This window comes from Nycticebus coucang, chromosome 16, assembly GCF_027406575.1.
Source record: "Nycticebus coucang isolate mNycCou1 chromosome 16, mNycCou1.pri, whole genome shotgun sequence".
Classification (NCBI taxonomy): domain Eukaryota; kingdom Metazoa; phylum Chordata; class Mammalia; order Primates; family Lorisidae; genus Nycticebus; species Nycticebus coucang.
This window is the reverse complement of record NC_069795.1, coordinates 82,421,166-82,439,263: the sequence shown is the minus strand read 5'-3', so window position 1 is coordinate 82,439,263 and position 18,098 is coordinate 82,421,166. Positions and strand designations below refer to the sequence as shown.

The window sequence follows — 18,098 nt, the reverse complement described above, 5'->3', positions numbered from 1 at the left end:
GAGAAGGAGTAAAGTTCTGTCCAGGCTCTGAACTTGGCCTGGCTGTGCAGTGTTTCCTATAATTCCTGATCTAGTTACTGATTTACAAAGGTAACCGGCTGTATGATTATTTTGCAGGTTGCATTAGAATACTGATGCAGGGAATACAGAGGTAGATCTTCAAAGGAGCTAGAGTAGATTCAGAAGAAATTATAGATTGGGAAAATAGTATTTTATTATAAATGAGATTATATATTTGGAAACTCTTAGTAAACTCTGAAGGGCTAATTCAGTGTACCTGACAATATACCTCTTTACATGTATGAATGTGTGTTCTTCCTAATAGTCATTGAACGTATCTTGTGGGTACCAATTCTGCCTATGCAGTGAAAAGATTCAGAATTACGTTGCAATACATGCATATACTTCAGTCTTGCTGTTTAGATATTAAGAAATCATTATGAGGAATCATTATGATAATTAGTAATCATAAATTCTTCATGTGTGTCACATCAAACCATGTCATCATATTTTTGGTTTTAGTAATATATGCTATTGACAACATAAGTGAATTTTAAACAAATTGTATATTATCTAACTTAAAATGTAATATTTAATGCATTACAATAAACATAGGAAATAGAGACATCCGGGAATATACCACCCACATTAAATCGATGTTAGTATTTTGTCTTAGTTGCACTGTCCCTTTTTGTCTTTGAAGCAGTAGACCAGGATCTGTAGCTAAAGCTCTCAGGCCCCTTTTCTTGTATCTCTAGCAATAACCGCTATTCTGAATTTAGTTTGTGTCAGGGCCACATATTAAAAAAATTTTGCTATAGGTTTATCTGTCCATAAACAATGTATTTAATGTTTTTAATGTGCTGACTGAAGTAAAAAATATAAAATTATTGTAGTTCTTCACACAGTACTCCATGTGGAAAAATGCAGTAATTGTATAATTTTTTAATTTTAGTCAGCATGATATTAAAAACACATAAAATGTGTTTTGGCATATCAGGGCAGGCCAACTATACTGTTGTTTTCTAGCCTGTTCATTTTCAAAATGCTTGTTTAGACTTAGTAAATTGATTTTTTTTTTTTTTTTTTTGCAGTTTTTGTTCGGGGCTGGGTTTGAACCTGCCAACTCTGGCATATGGGGCCGGTGCCCTACCCCCTTTGAGCTACAGGCACCGCCCAGTAAATTGATTTTTTAATCTAATAATAGATTGCTGCCCATGATTCGAAAAACATTAAGCTTAATCTAAAAAACAAAATGTGAAACTTTTTTGATTATAAGCCACAGAATATTATATATTTTGCATTTGACCTATTACATATCATTTATGTGTGTACGTATTTATGCACTGGGTGTATATGTTAATACTGAAAATGGTTTCTCCAAAGCAGTCCTCTGTACTCCATGTGATATACTGTTGTCCCTCAACACCCAGGGGGGACTAGGCCCAGGACACACATGCCCATCCCCAGGGATATCACAATCTGCGGATGTTCAATCCCTGATATAAAATAGTGTAGTATTTGCATATAATCTGTGCATGTCCTACCATGTACTCTGAACCATCTCTAGATTGTTATAATACTTAATACAAGTGCTAGTAAATAGCTATCGCATTGTTCAGAGAATAAAGAAGAAAAATCTATACTTGTTTAGTATAGCTACAGTTTTGGGGGGAATATTTTTGTTGTGTGGTTGGTTGGTTGAATCTGTGATGGGGAGCCCCTAGATATGGAAGGCCAACTGTACTGTTATTTTCTAACCTGTTCATATTTATTTATTTATTTATTTATTTATTTTATTATTATTTTTTGAGAGAGAGCCTCAAGCTGTTGCCCTGGGTAGAGTGCCGTGGTGTTACTGCTCACAGCAACCTCAAACTCTTGGGCTTAAGTGATTCTTTCTCTTGCCTCAGTCTCCCAAGTAGCTGGGAGTACAAGAGCCCACCACAATGCCTGGCTATTTTTTGGCTGTGGTTGTCATTGTCGTTTTGCAGGCCCGGGCTGGATTCGAACCCACCAGCTCTGATGTATGTGGCTGGCGCCTTAGCCCCTTGAGCTAGGGGCACCCAGCCACCTGTTCATTTTTAAAATGCTTATCTCAGATTAGTAAATAGATTTTTTAATGTAATAGTAAGTTACCACCTATGACTTGAAAAACCTTAATCTGAGATTAATCTAAAAAATTAACATCATAATCTAAAATTGGTATTTACTTTAACATATATAAGTTTTTCTAATATAAAGATGCTTCAAATAATAAGTATATTAAAATAACATTGTTTTACATAAGATTTGATTATATTCATTTTGGCTAATTCATTCTGAATATTTTTTTATAAATTAAATCCATTTAAAAATGAGATATTAATTAATGGAAGTGTTTATAGAGGGTACATGTTGGCTAATGTGGAATATCTTCTTTCAGTCCATTGTCAATGTGGTTCACCTTGAGGCAAGGAGTGTCCTAGTGTCAGGGAAGGGAAGAGCCCTTGCCGGCTCAGGTATTGATCCTCATCCCCCAGCCCTATCACTAATTAACTCCATATAGCCTCAGTAATTTCTTTTTTTTTTTTTTTTTTGTAGAGACAGAGTCTCACTGTACCACCCTGGTAGAGTGCCGTGGCGTCACACGGCTCACAGCAACCTCTAACTCTTGGGCTTACGCGATTCTCTTGCCTCAGCCTCCTGAGTAGCTGGGACTACAGGTGCCCGCCACAACGCCCAGCTATTTTTTTTGTTGCAGTTTGGCTGGGGCTGGGTTTGAACCTGCCACCCTTGGCATATGGGGCCAGCGCCCTACTCACTGAGCCACAGGCGCCGCCCCTCAGTAATTTCTTTCTTCCTTCTGGTCCTCTGTTTCCTCACCTATTAAATGAGGGTATTACATAGTTCATCTTGAAAGCTAGATAACTTTCATCCTGTGAAATGTAAGTTAACTAGGACCTGGACCTCAAGCTATTAAAATTTGTTGAGAATATAGCTGATGAAATGAACAAGACTTTCTGTTAAAAATACTGGTTTTGCAATTGCATTTGAGAAAGGGCTAAGGATATCCCATTCAGTTCAGTGTGGTTCTTGGACAGGAATTATCCATCTGTCATAAAATCTCCCAAGATCTCCCTCCCCTTTTCCTTGCCTTCTCTTGAGGGAGGGACAGGACTGTGCTTGTCTATCTGAACATACTTAGATGCTGAGAATGAAAAAGCAGTGCTCTTCTTTTTGTTGCAATTACATGTCCTCATAGGAACATCCAAAACTGCAGAAGGAAATCTGTGATCTTTCATAAGCCCTCGGGGACGTTTTGTGAGTCTCACATATTGCGGTCTTCTGAGGCCTTTCAGAGTTTTCCTTTTTAATGTGAATTACATGTTTGGAATAGAGTGAAGACAAGTCACCTAAACTCATGTCCTTAAGACAGCATTTTTCATAATGAGTCCTTCAGGTTTCGTTTTGTTCGTATGTTTTTTTTAAACACAGGAGTTTAAATTGCAGTTTGAGGTAAAAGTGGACCTTGGAGACCATCTCTTTTCATTTTGCTTCTAAGAAAACAGGCCGCAAACATCCTTGCCCACACCTCCAGATAGAGACAAAGTTAGGGGCAGATTCCTTGTTTCTTCCCATTGTCTTAGGCTAGTAGATTATTTGGGGGAACCCTAGGTTTGGAGAGACCTGGAGACTAGTTCTAACTCATGTTCCAGGGAGTAGACCCATTAAATAGTGTTGTTACTCTGGTAATATTTTCCCTCCAACTGGATCAGGATTTCTGGGCCTCTGGTTTCTGATTCTATGGTAAATAGAACTAAGGGTAAATCTTAGTCCAGGGGCCTGATCTAACAATTATTTTGTGGTACTCTGTGCTTGGCAATGACCAGTAATTATGTCAATTTTTGTGAATGAAGGTTTCATACTGAACTATAATAATTACTGTTTTATGCATTGTGAGTTTATAACAGTGACCATCCTGAGATATTAGGATTGATTATGAAGTAAACAAAATTCTTTTCTTTGTGTGTTAAAGTATTACTAATGAATCTTCCTGTCTGTTCCTCCCGCATCCTTTGCAGTCTGCCGAGATTTTGCTGTGCTGGAGGACCACACCTTGGCTCACAGCTTGCAGGAACAGGAGAGTGAGTAATAATCCCATTCATGTTTCTTCAGTTTCCTTTTATTTAGCGGTCGCTTGATGCTGATTTCTTAGGGTGAGGTAAGTAGAGAGCACAGTCACCTGGCTCTTGCTGACAATCCTGAAGTATTTGTCTAGGCAAATAATTTCTGGGTGAAGAAAGATGTTTTAAATGTTTTGAAGTAAGACAAGCTGAAATCAGAGATTCTAGACTGCTAGATGTGTAAGAGGAAAAGAGAGGCCCGAACTTTTCCCTTGCCTTTGTGTTGTAGGAGGGAGATAGTGGTTGTGGATATATCTGGGGTACATAGAAAGCTGGCAGAGGAATCTTTTCCTGTCCCTAGAGTAGGGACCTAAACATCTCTTCCCGGCAACCCTGGTATTTAAATTAGGTCACATTTTGGATTTTACTGAATATTTATGCAGTGTACTGATGGAAAGTAAGTCTAAATTATATTGTTATCTAAAAGTTTTTTCCTGTAAATATGTGATTGGTGAACCATTAATTCATATGTTAATATAAAAATTAAGTATCGTACAACATGAACTTTACCTTGGATGTGAGAACAATGTAACCTAAAAATTTGTTCCCTCATATTAATATTTGAAAAAAAAATATAACAAACAGGGAGGCTTAGGACAGCAGAGATTTATAATCTTACAGTTCTGAAGACCAGAGGCCGGAATAAAGATGTCAGCATAGCAAAAAAAAAAAATTAAGTATTGAAAAATGCAGTTAATAAATAGAGCAGCAGCACATGCAGGGTATAATTAGGGCACTGCTTTCCAGTGTCAGGGTGCACGTCATGATGCACCCATGATTTTTTTGCCATGTGACCAAAGGCAAATTACTGAATTTTTTTAGCCTCGTCCTACTTACTGGAAGAATGGGAGAATAATTCCTGTGCTGCCTATATACAGTGTTCTTGAGAACATAAAACAAAATTATGGATGTGCAGCTCTTTTTAATGGTAAAGCTTCTTAGTTTTATTATGAAATTTATTTCTACCAAGCTAAAGCATTATAATTCCTGTCCTCAATTTTTCTGTCCCAGTCGAGCATCATTTGGCATCAAACATTCAGCGGAACCGTTTGGTCCAGCATGATCTCCGAGTGGCTAAGCAGCTTCAAGAGGAAGACCTAAAAGCCCAGGCTCAGCTCCAGAAGCGCTACAAAGACCTGTGAGGATTTAGGGAGTGGGACGGAGTCAGGGCTGGTTTTGTCTGTGGAGACGGCAGCCACAGCAGGGGAGAAGCAGACTCCTCTTGTCCTGATTCCTTTCCTGTTAGAATACAAATCCTACGGGGGTTATCTAGTACTTTTCTTTGTTTTGAAAAATTTTCTTTGCTGTTGAAACACTAGGTTTTGGAACATGTGTATTATGGTATGAGGTCCGGTCAACCTCTCTGATTTTATTTTCCTTACTCATACATAACCAGTATTCTCTCTGCTTTATACTTTGTTTGTGGAGTCCAGTAAAGTAATGGGCACAAACAACTTTATGAGTTGTATTGGTTCTTTTGTTGTTTCCTACTTGTATCTGTTGCTCTTACTTTGCTTGAGCCCCTTGCTTTTCAAGAGACAGCAGAAATGTTCTGCAAAGTTCTGAATTGTGTGCTCAGTTCTCTTCATTACTTCAGCATGTGACAAAAGTTCTCTGTCAATAGCTTCTTCCTTTAATACATAAGTGACCATTTCTAAGGTTCCTTTCAGCACAATGACTTTGTACTCTTTTCAGCATGTTAAAGCTGCCAGGGTACATTCCTTCTCAGAGAGTGGCTCTTTTTTTTTTTTTAATTGTTGGAGATTCATTGAGGGTACAGAGTCTGAGAGTGGCTCTTAACAATCTAAATCTGTAATGACAGACTTAGCCATGAAATACTACGTTGAGGAGGATGGGGTACAGGGAGAAATGAAGGAACCCCTTAATTTACTTAAGAGTCATGTTTAAATAAAAGAAGAAGGCCAGTTACTTTTGCTGCCTTTGAGAAAGAGTTTGTCATTCAGTTTAGTGTTTGTAGAGAGGACTTTATTTATTATTTCATTAAGCTTCTCTACTTTGAAAATAAACACATTTATTGATTCATGCTAAACCTGGCAACATAAAAGGCACTGGAGACCAGAGGAGTAAGATGTAACCCTTTCCTTTAAGGGTCTCAGGAAAACACCCTGAACATTATGTATCTAGAGATACAGGCATGAGTCGCAGAAAACTATATTATAAATTTAGAGTGTATGAAGGGAGGAGAGCCTGGGGAAAGCTTCATAAGACAGGTGATGGGTTTAATCTGAAACCTGAAGGTTAATTGGGAGTTTACAGTGATATTTGGGAAATCATTCTAGCCAGGAGGAGTAGCATGCATAAGGACAGGAGGGGAAAGGACCTGGACTCTCATGTTAGCTGCGAGAAGTTCAGTACTGCTGGGGTGGAGAATGTGAGTAGGAGTGTGTGTGGGCGATGAGGCCAGAAAGGTAGCCAAAAACTGGACCAAAAGGGTTACATAAGTTATGTTAAAGAAGGTAGGTCACGTTGATTTTATATTATATGAGAACCATTGAAAAAGTTTTCGATTTTCATTTTTGGATTCACTTTGGGGAGTGGGTGGGTAATGATTTGGAGGGGGCAAGGTTGAAGGCAGAGCATTGGTGAAATTAAGGTATGGTGAGGCTTAAATTGGGGACAGTGGTGGCAGAGATACGATCATAGGAGATAGATGATGAGGCCTAAATTTGAAGGTAATGATAGCAAAGATGTAAAGAGGAAGAGATAGATTTGAGATGTTTTGAGGCTCCGTGTCACAGAAGTTAAGCTAGGATGTTCTAGAATTCTAAATTAACACCCTTTAGATTACTCATAAATTTGTTAGGCCAGTTCCCAGGTTAAGACAGAAGTTTTAGATTCTGAATTAGGGTAATAATTGTGTATAGTGAGGTTATTCAGAGATTATCAATACAAACCACTGTAAAATGTAAATCAGGAGTTGGACAGTGGTATTTTACAGGTTCTGAATGAGAGAAGAAGAAGCAGGTATTATGTTTCTGCCTGGAAATTCAAGGTTTTGAAAGTGTTCCTGGCTTAAATAAATAAGTTAGAAAGGAAGTCTTTGACTTTTTACTCCCTGACAAACTTTTGACAGCTGGACATCCTGGGAAGAATGAAATGCCACAATTTTTAAAGAACTGGAACCTTTTACTTAGTAGGGTTCTGAGGCTGCTGTCCAAAGTCAGCCTGCTAATTGTTTACCACTCCTTTCTGAGTTTTGCTTTGTCAGGTTTCTTTATAATTAGGTGACTGAACTCAGCTGCAACCTCACGTCTTCATGTTCTATACGAGGAGATGCGTCTTCTGTTTCTTTTGACTGTAACACTGCATTTGGGTTGACCTTTTCTGCTGTGCTTCCTCTGTCTGCCCTTTTCTTGTCATCTTTCATGTAGTTGATAGTCACTTCTTTATAGATGTTATATTAATCTGGGAGCTCAAGGTAGAGAACTCCTTGAAAAGTGATCTTCATTATTATGAGTGAAAAAAAAGAAGAACTGTAAATCTGAGATTTTTGTTTCATTTCTTTAGTTTGAATGAGTAAGAACCCTAGAATATTAGATCTGCAATATGAAGTCATTAAGTTTAAAGTTTTTTTTTTTTGGCCGGGGCTGAGTTTGAACCCGCCACCTCTGGCATATGGGACCGGCGCCCTACTCCTTGAGCCACAGGCGCCGCCCAAGTTTAAAGTTTTTTTTTTGATAGCTGATGAAATGGCATGAGAAGGCATGATTCACAGTTAACCGTGGATAAGAGACAAGACCAGAAATCAAATTTGCAGACTTCTTGTCTAGTGATTTTCTAACTGATTTTTAGAAAGTGTTCCTGTTTCTGGCTTGTGCTCTCTGTCTTGAGTCCTCTTGTTCTTTTCCCTTGTGTGTGCACACTAGAATGTTCCTGTTTCTGGCTTGTGCTCTCCGTCTTGGGTCCTCTTGTTCTTTTCCCTTGTGTGTGCACACTAGAATGTTCCTGTTTCTGGCTTGTGCTCTCCGTCTTGGGTCCTCTTGTTCTTTTCCCTTGTGTGTGCATACTCATGTATATGCATCCTAGCAGTGTGCTTACATCTCCTTTGACGTATGTCTGCTTATTTCCAAACATCTCAAAAAGACCATTTTCTTACACAAATGAAAATAATTTTTATCCAGTTTGGTAAGAATAGAATATTTTGATTTTATTTCATCTTGAGAAGGTAGGATATTGTTTTCTTCCTACTCCCCACTTTTTTCAATTTCAAAAGCCTGCCAGTACATCTAGAAAACACAGCCAAGACTGAGACTGACTATTTTAAGGTCACTCAGCAGGGGAAGAATGAGGGGATGTATGTGTTTAGCAAATAAACTGCATATTTAAGTCACAATTGCAATTTTATTCCAGCGTCATCTTAATCAACTCTTAAGCATGTTTTTATTTATCTTTCTGAGCTAACTACATTTGTGTAAAAGATCGGCTCCTCAGGGCTCTTGCATTCGAGAGTTATAAATTGTTTTTTCTTGAAACGTGACACAAGAAGAGTTGTGCACCTAGGGGCAAATTTTGAATCCATTTCTGAAAGAATGAAACTTTATCTTCTGTGGGAACTGTGTTTTAAAGGATGTCTTTCTCCCATTAAAATAATTTTTCTTGTTTTCCTCACCAAAATGTATTGTGAGCTTCTGAGGATAGCATGAACATTTGCTCATTTTGTTTCCCCAGAGATGAGCATAGTGCTGGCCGGTTGTAGCTGATGTTTAAATTGTGGTTGAATGCATGAATGCCAAAAACAAATAAAAAATGCAAAAGCCAAAGAACTGTGATAGCAACAGAATCCCAACTTTTGGTTTTCTTAGTGACCAGAGTATTAAGAAAAACTGGCATTAGCCAGAGAGGCTTCTACTGGAGATCAAAGTTGAAGAATATACATTGTGTACCCTCCAACCCCCATTTTAGCATCATTTTTTAGTGTTGTGTGTGTGTGTGTGTGTGTTTTGAGACAGAGTCTCAGTTGCCCTGGGTTGAGTGCCATGGCGTCATAGCTCACACCAACCTCAAAATCTTGGGCTCAAGAGATCCACTTGTCTCGGCCTTCTCAGTAGCTGGGACTACAGGTACTCTGTAAAATCCAGCTATTATTTTAGAAATTGGGTCTCGCTCTTGCTCAGACTGGTCACAAACTCCTGAGCTCAATTGATCTACCCACCTCCCAGAGTGCTAGGATTGCAGGTGTGAGCCCTTGTGCCTGGCCCTGTGTTCTTTGTTGGAACTGACAAAAAAAAAAATACAAATAATTAAAATCATTTCCAACTCATGCCAGCCACCTCCAGGTGACCCCAGTGTAATTGACATTTTCGTGAGCTCATTCCTCATCTTTTCTGTGCACTTTCTATGTGGGTATTTGTAGATGTGAATCTCATTGTCTACATTGCCTTTGTAGAATCTCGAGGAAACAGGCCTGTCTTGCATGGAGGTTTCATTTCCATTGTAGTGCCTGGGGATCAGATTTTAGTTTTGCCACTTATTTTTTTTTGTGATCTTGAGGAAATTATTTAACTTCTCTGAGTAACATATCACTCTCTTTGCATCTTTATCTTGAGGACTAAGTAATGTAAAGTGAGTATTCAGTAATATTTATTATTTTTAGGAGAAGTTATTCCTTACTTTCATTATTCATGTTGTTTTTACCTTTGCTTTTTAGTGAACAACAAGATTGTGAAATTGCTCAGGAAATTCAGGAGAAGCTGGCTATTGAGGCAGAGAGACAACGCATTCAGGAGAAGAAGGACGAGGTACAACTTAGTTCATGTCCCTCCACCCAGTGAAGATAGGGGTGCTCAGCTCTGGAACATAAATACCTTTTATGTTCATGGGCTCCATGAGGGCTTGCTGGATGGGTAGCAGAACTCTCCTTATTTGGGGTACAGTAGTTTAAGCATTTTCCTCATGGACCACTGTTTATTCTCTCTTGATCACTTGTGTAAGTGCTAAAGTCTTGAGAGATGATAATAGATAACTTGATGCATTGTGTGAATTAGTTTCCTAGGACTACTGGAACAGATTAACCACAAACTTGACTTAATACAACAGAAACTTTCTCATTGTTCTGGAGGCTAGAGGTCTAAAATCAAGAGGTTGGTAGGGTCGTGCTGCTTCTTGGGAAGGCTCCTTCCTTGCCCCTCCTTGCTCCTGGTGTACTGCGGGCAGTCTTTGGCCTGTAGCTGCATCCTTCCCTACCTGTGTTGCCATGGGGGCCTTCTTTCCCGGGAGTAGGTCTGTGCGCTCTGGTCTTATAAGGACACCGTACATTGGATGGAGACCCTGCCATAATCCAGTGTGACCTCTCTGGACCTTATTTCAAAAGGTCACATTCTGAGGTTTCAGTAGAAATGGATTTTGCGGAGGTTACTGTGCAGCTAACTACAGGGTGTCTATCCCTGGCTTACTCTTGCAGTGTTGAAGACAGTAGGCCTTGAGCAGAGCCCTAGCGGAATTCGGGCATAGTCCTTATACTGGTCCTCACACTTTTTCTCTTCGTCTTAATGGTTTCACTTTTCTATAATCTGTTGGCTCAAAAAATTCATGTGTGTGATTCTGTATGCATTTTTAAGTTCTATTGATTTTAAAGCTGAATATGACTGAAATTTGCTATAGTGTTTGGTTTGTGGGAAGACTAGAATTTACAGTTAACTATTATTTGCTTTTGTGTTAGATTTTCAGCACTTCTCATAGAGTGCATTTCAGTCTGTGTCAATTCTGTGTCTAATTTCTTTCATATCTATTATGTTGTTCTTGGCCCTGACTTGATTTATAAAAGAGAAAAAAATGATTTGTCATTTTTAATAGTAGGGTGACCATATGATTTGTTATGTACCCAGAAACACTTTTCAAAGTTAAAGGAGAGCTGTTAGTAATTACAGGGCCTACTGGCATTCGTGATCACCCTATAAAGTAAACGTGATCAGGGTCATCAGTAAACCAGGCTGCATGTTCTGTTACTCCCACTGAGCCACCCTCTTCCTAGAAGATTTCTTGTTCGTTGCCAGAGGTGTATGAGACACCTGCTATGAATCTAAATTTTTCTTTAAGAAATAAACCATGGTTATGTGACAATAAGAATTGCAAGTAAGATTAGGGAATAATGTTGATCCTTTCTGTTATCAACACAGGAGGCTCTTGCCTACTATATAATGTGTTGCCTGTCTGTACTAAAGACTGCTTTGGAGATGAAACTAGGAACTGAAAGCTTCCATTTTAAAAATAACCAAGTAATGAAGCTGCTGCTGTCCTTTGTTTTTTTCCCCCATTTAGGGGAAAGCAGGATAGAAATAAAAGCCACAGCATTTTATTTTAGGCATGTAATCTAAATAGTAATAACAATAGTTAATGTGATGGTAATATTACATAAATTGAGCAATGTATTGATTAATTCCATTTTTCAGATGTTGAAATTAAGCACTAAAGAAATGAGCGGTAGGTCCCAAGTTAAAATCAGATGCTGGAGAAATGTCTGTTTGGTTTGTGACTGCTTCTGACTTAGAGATACTGTGGCAAACGTAAAACATGTGGGCTGTAGAGATAGACTGACCTGGGTTCGAGGTTAGCACTTTGACTTTTCGTTGTGTGACTTTCAGCATCTTACCTAATGATGCAGAACTTCAAATTCCAAAATGAGCAAGTCATGGTGGTTGTGCTTACCCTAAGGAGCTGTTGTGAGGTTTAAAGGAGGTCTCATGTATGAGGCATCTGATGTGTATGTATAGTTCTTTCCTTTTTGCTTTCTGGCCAGCTGTTTTCCCAACAGTTCTTCCCCTTTTAACAAGGCTGATTTTTCTTATAGAGTGATATGTGCTATTTAAGAAAGGGGAAAACCACAGCTATGATTTAATAATTAAAAGGGGGTGGGGTGGGGCAAGATGGCCGCTGAGTAACAGCTTCCCGAGTCTGGTTAGATAAGACTCCAGGCATCTCTGGCTGGTGGGATCTGCCTATAATCATCCCTTTTAGGATACAAGGAGTCAGCAAGGGATTTCTGAACCCCAAGAGGAGGACAAAAGCAGTGGAAAACTGGCAAGTGGTTGCGTGTGTTCGATGGACCTAATCCCGCCTGCAGCCGTAAGTACAAGCAGCAGTGAGACCGCAAACCGGAAAGGCCTTACCTGTGAACTGTTCTGGTGTTCTCGGACTTGGCACTGAGTTGGACTGACTTGGGGAGAGCTTGAGCAGGAGTGCAGATAACTTTGGGCATTGTCTAGGGCCCCAGACTGAGCCGCTGAGCTGGAAGGAGCTAATAGTGTTCAGCTGTGGGCTGCAGGGAGCCTTTGTGAGAGAACTGCCCCAGCAACCTCCGCCCTCAGGGTCGCAGAGCAAGGATCCGGTGGGAGCTAGTAACCTACTGACAGAGCAGCCTGAAGGCGGGGACTGAGCTGCCTTACAGCCTTAACCCTCAGGGGCAGAGTGAGACGGGTCTTGGCACACTGGAGCCTCGGGCTGTTGCCCTGGGTAGAGTGCCATGGTGTCACAGCCCATAGCAACCTCAAACTCCTGGGCTTAGCGCCACCCAGACCTCCCTAAGAGCTGTGCCATGAACCCTGACCCGCGATCCACGCCCGCTGGGCCTCCGCATGCCCTGACCAGGAACTGCGGGAGTTGCGCAACCCTGCGTCCTCCCTCCTGTACCCTCCGTGCCTCCACACCAACCTGCTCATCTGGCCAGGGACTCTGGTAGCCGAGTGCTCTCCAGAGCCCTCCCTGCCTCTGTGCACAGCCCTTCTCCTGGCCAGAGACTGCTGGAGCCTTAGGCTCTCTGTGCCAAAGTCACTGGGCGCCAGGCACTCCCAGAACAGTGTGCACCACCTCCCGCCCTGTTGCTGGATCTGGGTGTGTCACACTCTGCAGCTGCTTCCACAACCAGAACTCCCTGGCTGGGGAAGGCCCAGAGGAATTATACAGGGTCACTCCCTACAAAGATCCAGCAATAATAGAGTGATCCCCCTGGGGTCTAATCTTGGAGAGACACCTCCCCAACTCTGAGGATGGCCAGAGGCAACAGTGAAAAACAATCATGAGGAGAAATCAACAGAAAAACTCTGGCAATAAGAATAATCAGAGAAGATCAACTCCCCCAAGGATCAATAGGGCAGAGACAGCACAAGATCCCATGCACAAACAAATAGCTGAGATGTGAGAAATCGAATTCAGTATCTGGATAGCAAATAAGATCGAATTAGAATTCCAAGCAGTAACCCAAAAGATATCTCAAGAATTCAACCATTTCAAAGACCAAACGATCAAAGATTTTGACACATTGAGACAAGAAGTTGCAGCCCTCAAAGATCTGAGAAACACAGTAGAATCCCTCAGTAACAGAATGGAGCAAGCAGAAGAAAGGATTTCTGACATTGAAGACAAAGCTTTCGAATGCTCCCAAACTCCCAAAGAGGTAGAGAAATGGAAGGCAAAAACAGATTACTCTCTCAGAGAGCTCTGGAATAATTCGAAGAAAACCAATATTCGTCTTATAGGGATCCCCGAAAGTGACGAAATGGCTTCACAAGGCACAGAGTCTCTTCTCCATGAGATTATGAAGGAGAACTTTCCAGACATGCCAAGAGATTCTGAAATTCAGATAGCAGACAGTTTCAGAACTCCAGCACAACTCAACCCAAATAAGACATCCCCCAGACACATCATAATCAATTTCAGTAAAGTTAATATGAAGGAGAAAATTCTGAAAGCAGCCGGACGAAAGAAAACCATCACCTACAAGGGCAAGAATATTAGAATTACTGCAGACCTCTCTGCCAAAACCTTTCAACCTAGAAGAGGATGGTCATTGACTTTTAATCTCCTAAAACAAAATAACTTTCAAGCAGGATCCTGTACCCAGCTAAACCGAGTTTCATTTATGATGGAGAAATTAAATACTTCAACGACATTCACATGTTGAAGAAATTTGCCATAACCAAACCAGCTCTCCAGGATATTCTCAGACCTATCCTCCATAAAGACTAGCGTAATCCTCCACCAAAAAAGTAAATCCACCTAGAAAATTTTGATCAAATTCCAACTTCCACAGTTGCAAAAGGATTAAAAAAGTCCACCGGACTCTCGAAAGGCTTATCAATACTCTCAATTAATGTGAATGGTTTAAATTGTCCTCTAAAGAGGCACAGGTTGGCTGACTGGGTACAAATACTCAAGCCAGATATCTGCTGCATACAAGAATCTCATCTTGCATTAAAAGACAAATATAGCCTCAAGGTGAAGGGATGGTCATCTATACTCCAGGCAAATGGAAAGCAGAAAAACGAAAGGAGTTGCAGTCCTATTTGCAGACACAATAGGCTTTAAACCTTATTGAAATAAGGAAGGATAAGGATGGACACTTCATATTTGTTTAAAGGTAATGCTCAATATGATGAGATTTCAATTATTAATATTTATGCACCCAACCAGAACGCACCTCAATTTATAAGAGAAACTCTTAACAGACATGAGCAATTTGATTTCCTGCAGTTCCATAGTAGTTGGAGATTTTAACACCCCTTTAGCAGTGCTGGATAGATCCTCCAAAAAGAAGCTAAGCAAAGAAATTTTAGATTTAAACTTAATCATTCAACATCTGGACTTAACAGACATCTGCAGAACATTTCATCCCACCAAAACTGAATACACATTCTTCTCATCAGCCCACGGAACATACTCCAAAATCGACCACATCCTAGGCAAATCTAACCTCAGCAAATTTAAAAAAATAGAAATTATTCCTTGCATCTCCTCAGACCATCATGGAATAAAAGTTGAACTCCATAACAACGGGAACCTGCATACTCATACAAAAATATGGAAGCTAAATAACCTTATGCTGAAGCATAAGATGGTTTATAGATGAGATTAAGAAGGAAATCACCAAATTTTTGGAACAAAACAACAATCAAGACACGAATTACCAGAACCTCTGGGATACTGCAAAGGCAGTCCTAAGAGGGCAAATTATAGCACTGCAAGCCTTCCTCAAGAAACGGAAAGAGAGGAAGTTAATAACTTAATGGGACATCTCAAGCAACTGGAGAAGGAAGAACATTCCAACCCCAAACCAAGCAGAAGAAAAGAACCAAAATCAGAGTAGAATTAAGCGAAATTGAAAACAAAAGAATTATACAACAGATCAATAAATTCAAAAGCTGGTTTTTTGAGAAGATCAATAAAATAGATAAACCTTTGGCCAACCTAACCAGGAAAAAAAGAGTAAAATCCCTAATTTCATCAATCAGAAATGGTAACAATGAAATAACAACAGACCCCTCAGAAATTAAAATAATCCTTAATGAATACTTTAAGAAACTCTACTCTCAGAAATATGAAAATCTGAAAGAAATCGACCAATACCTGGAAGTACGCCACCTACTAAGACTTAGCCAGAACGAAGTGGAAATGTTGAACAGGCCTATATCAAGTTCTGAAATAACATCAAGTATACAAAATCTCCCTAAAAAGAAAAGCCCAGGACCTTTACGTCGGAATTCTACCAAACCTGTAAAGAAGAAGTAGTACTTATATTACTAAACGTCTTCCAAAATACAGGAAAAGAAGGAATATTACCCAACACGTTGTACGAAGCAAACATCACCTTGATCCCCAAACTAGGGAAAGACCCAACAAGAAAAGAAAATTATATACCAATATCACTAATGAATATTGATGCAAAAATAGTCAATAAGATCCTAACAAACAAAGTCCAACAACACATCAAAAAAATTATGCACCACAACCAAGTGGGATTTATCCCAGGGTGTCAAGGCTGGTTCAATATTCCTAAATCTATAAATGTACTTCAGCATATAAGCAAACTAAAAAATAAGGATCATATGATTCTTTCAATTGATGCAGAAAAAGCTTTTGATAATATACAGCATCCCTTCATGATCAGAACACTAAAGAAAATTGATATAGAAGGGACATTTCTTAGCAGAGTATCTGAGGAATGGAAGCAGAAGTATCCAATGTACTCAGCCCTAGTATGAAGCTAAATTATAACTTTCACATGAAGACTATAACCCAACTATAGCCCAAGAGTATGAGGAAAGGACCAAGGAAGGGGAAGGGAGGGGGGAGGTTAGGCTAGAGGGAGGGTAATGGGTGGGGCTACACCTATGGTGTATCTTAGAATGGATACAGGTGAAACTTAACTAAAGGCAGATACAAATGTCTACATACAATAAGTAAGAAAATGCCATGAAGGCTGTGTTGAATAGTTTGATGAGAATATTTCAGATTGTATTTGAAAGCAGCACATTGTACCCCTTGATTGCACTAATGTACACAGCTATGCTTTAACAATAAAAAAAATTAAATAAAAAAGTGGGGGGTGGAATGATGTAAGCTCAATTGTGTCCTAATGTGGTGTGATTTGAGAGGCCTTCAGGTGTTTAGTTGGCTTTTGTAGGCTCCCGTGAACTTGCCCTCAGCTAGTAGTTGAACTGAGGAAATGTTCCTTTTTCCCCAGTAAAGTGGAAAAGTTAAATAAGAAATCCAGTTGTGGAGGTTAAGTGACTAAAAGAGCACAGCCTTTGAATACTTTATTCAGACATTTTGATTTTCTAACTCATACTTGAGACGCGAAGATGGCCACTGTGTCAAGATACTCTTTTATTGTAGAAAAATGTGACTCTCAGCTGACTAGTATGTTGTTAATATTAAATGAACAAACTGCACATGAGTAGAGTTTGTTGCTGAAGGACTGTGATGATGCTTATTTTAGTCCGTGCGGAGGAGACTAGGACTGAGACAATAGTACTAATTCCTCTAACCAGTCTTTGAACCAATCATTGTGTATTTGTGGCACATGAACTGTTGTAATTCTTCCCCTCCCTCCACTCCTTTTTGTCTTTTATGTCCCTGTGGAGTCTGCTCAGTTAATAAGTTTTTATTCAGCAGCAGGCTGTGGAAAATTCCTTCCTGGGTTTTTGTCTGAATCTCCTTTAGAGATTTTTAGGTTAACATTCTTGGGTTGTTTATAACCCCCCTCCAAATAACCAGAGGTAGAGACCAAGGTCCCTTTCTTGGGGCAAAGATTCTTTTTCTATTTTTCTGGACAACATTGTGCATGATGAGAAGTAGTGGAGTTATGCAACTTTGGGTGGATAAATTAGCATTTCTACGTTTGTTGTGTTATAATTTTATTATGTTTGTGAATAGAACACAGATGTAAGGAAAGTAGCATTTCCATGCAAGGAGACAGATGTGGAAAAGTTAAAAAAGAAAATTTTTTTTTGTCATTTATTGTCTCCATCTCACTCTTTGTTTTTCGCTTTTAATTTATTTTATTTATTTTGTTTATTATTACTGACTTTTTTTTTTTAGAGACAAGGTCTCACTCTCTTGCCCAGTCTGGAGTACAATGACATGATCACAGCTCACTGTAAATTGAAATTCCTCAGCTTATGCCGTCCTTCCACCTCAGTCTCTTTAGTAGCTAACACTCGGTGCCCACACCACTTTCTAATTTTTAAATTTTTTTTGTAGAGACAGGGTCTTCCTATATTGCCCAGGCTGGTCTTGAACTCCTGGCCTCAAGAGATACTCCTCCTGTAAATGCTGTGATTAGAGGTGTCATGCCTGGCTCTTTTTATTTGTTTTTTTTTTTTTTTTTGTAGAGACAGAGTCTCACTTTATGGCCCTCGGTAGAGTGCCATGGCATCACACAGCTCACAGCAACCTCCAACTCCTGGGCTTAAGCGATTCTCTTGCCTCAGCCTCCCGAGTAGCTGGGTCTACAGGCGCCGGCCACAACGCCCGGCTATTTTTTTTTGTTGTTGCAGTTCAGCCGGGGCCGGGCTTGAACCCGCCACCCTCGGTATATGGGGCCGGCTCCCTACCAACTGAGCCACAGGCACCGCCCGCTCTTTTTATTTGTTAAACTCTTTTATGTAAGGTCTTCAATATAGTAGTTGAGTTCTCCAT

The 18,098-nt window shown here is 39.8% G+C and overlaps 1 protein-coding gene across 3 annotated transcripts in view; it reads left to right on the top strand.

Moving 5' to 3' along the window:
• The window catches only part of CCDC50 (coiled-coil domain containing 50), a 101,895-nt gene that overhangs the window by 46,070 nt on the left and 37,727 nt on the right, over positions 1 to 18,098 (top strand). For all 3 annotated transcript variants that reach the window (XM_053564894.1, XM_053564895.1, XM_053564896.1), the window contains 3 exons: positions 4,065 to 4,127; positions 5,178 to 5,304; positions 9,835 to 9,925. In XM_053564894.1, coding sequence (XP_053420869.1) covers positions 4,065 to 4,127; positions 5,178 to 5,304; positions 9,835 to 9,925 — 281 coding nt within the window. The remainder of the gene's footprint in view (positions 1 to 4,064; positions 4,128 to 5,177; positions 5,305 to 9,834; positions 9,926 to 18,098) is intronic.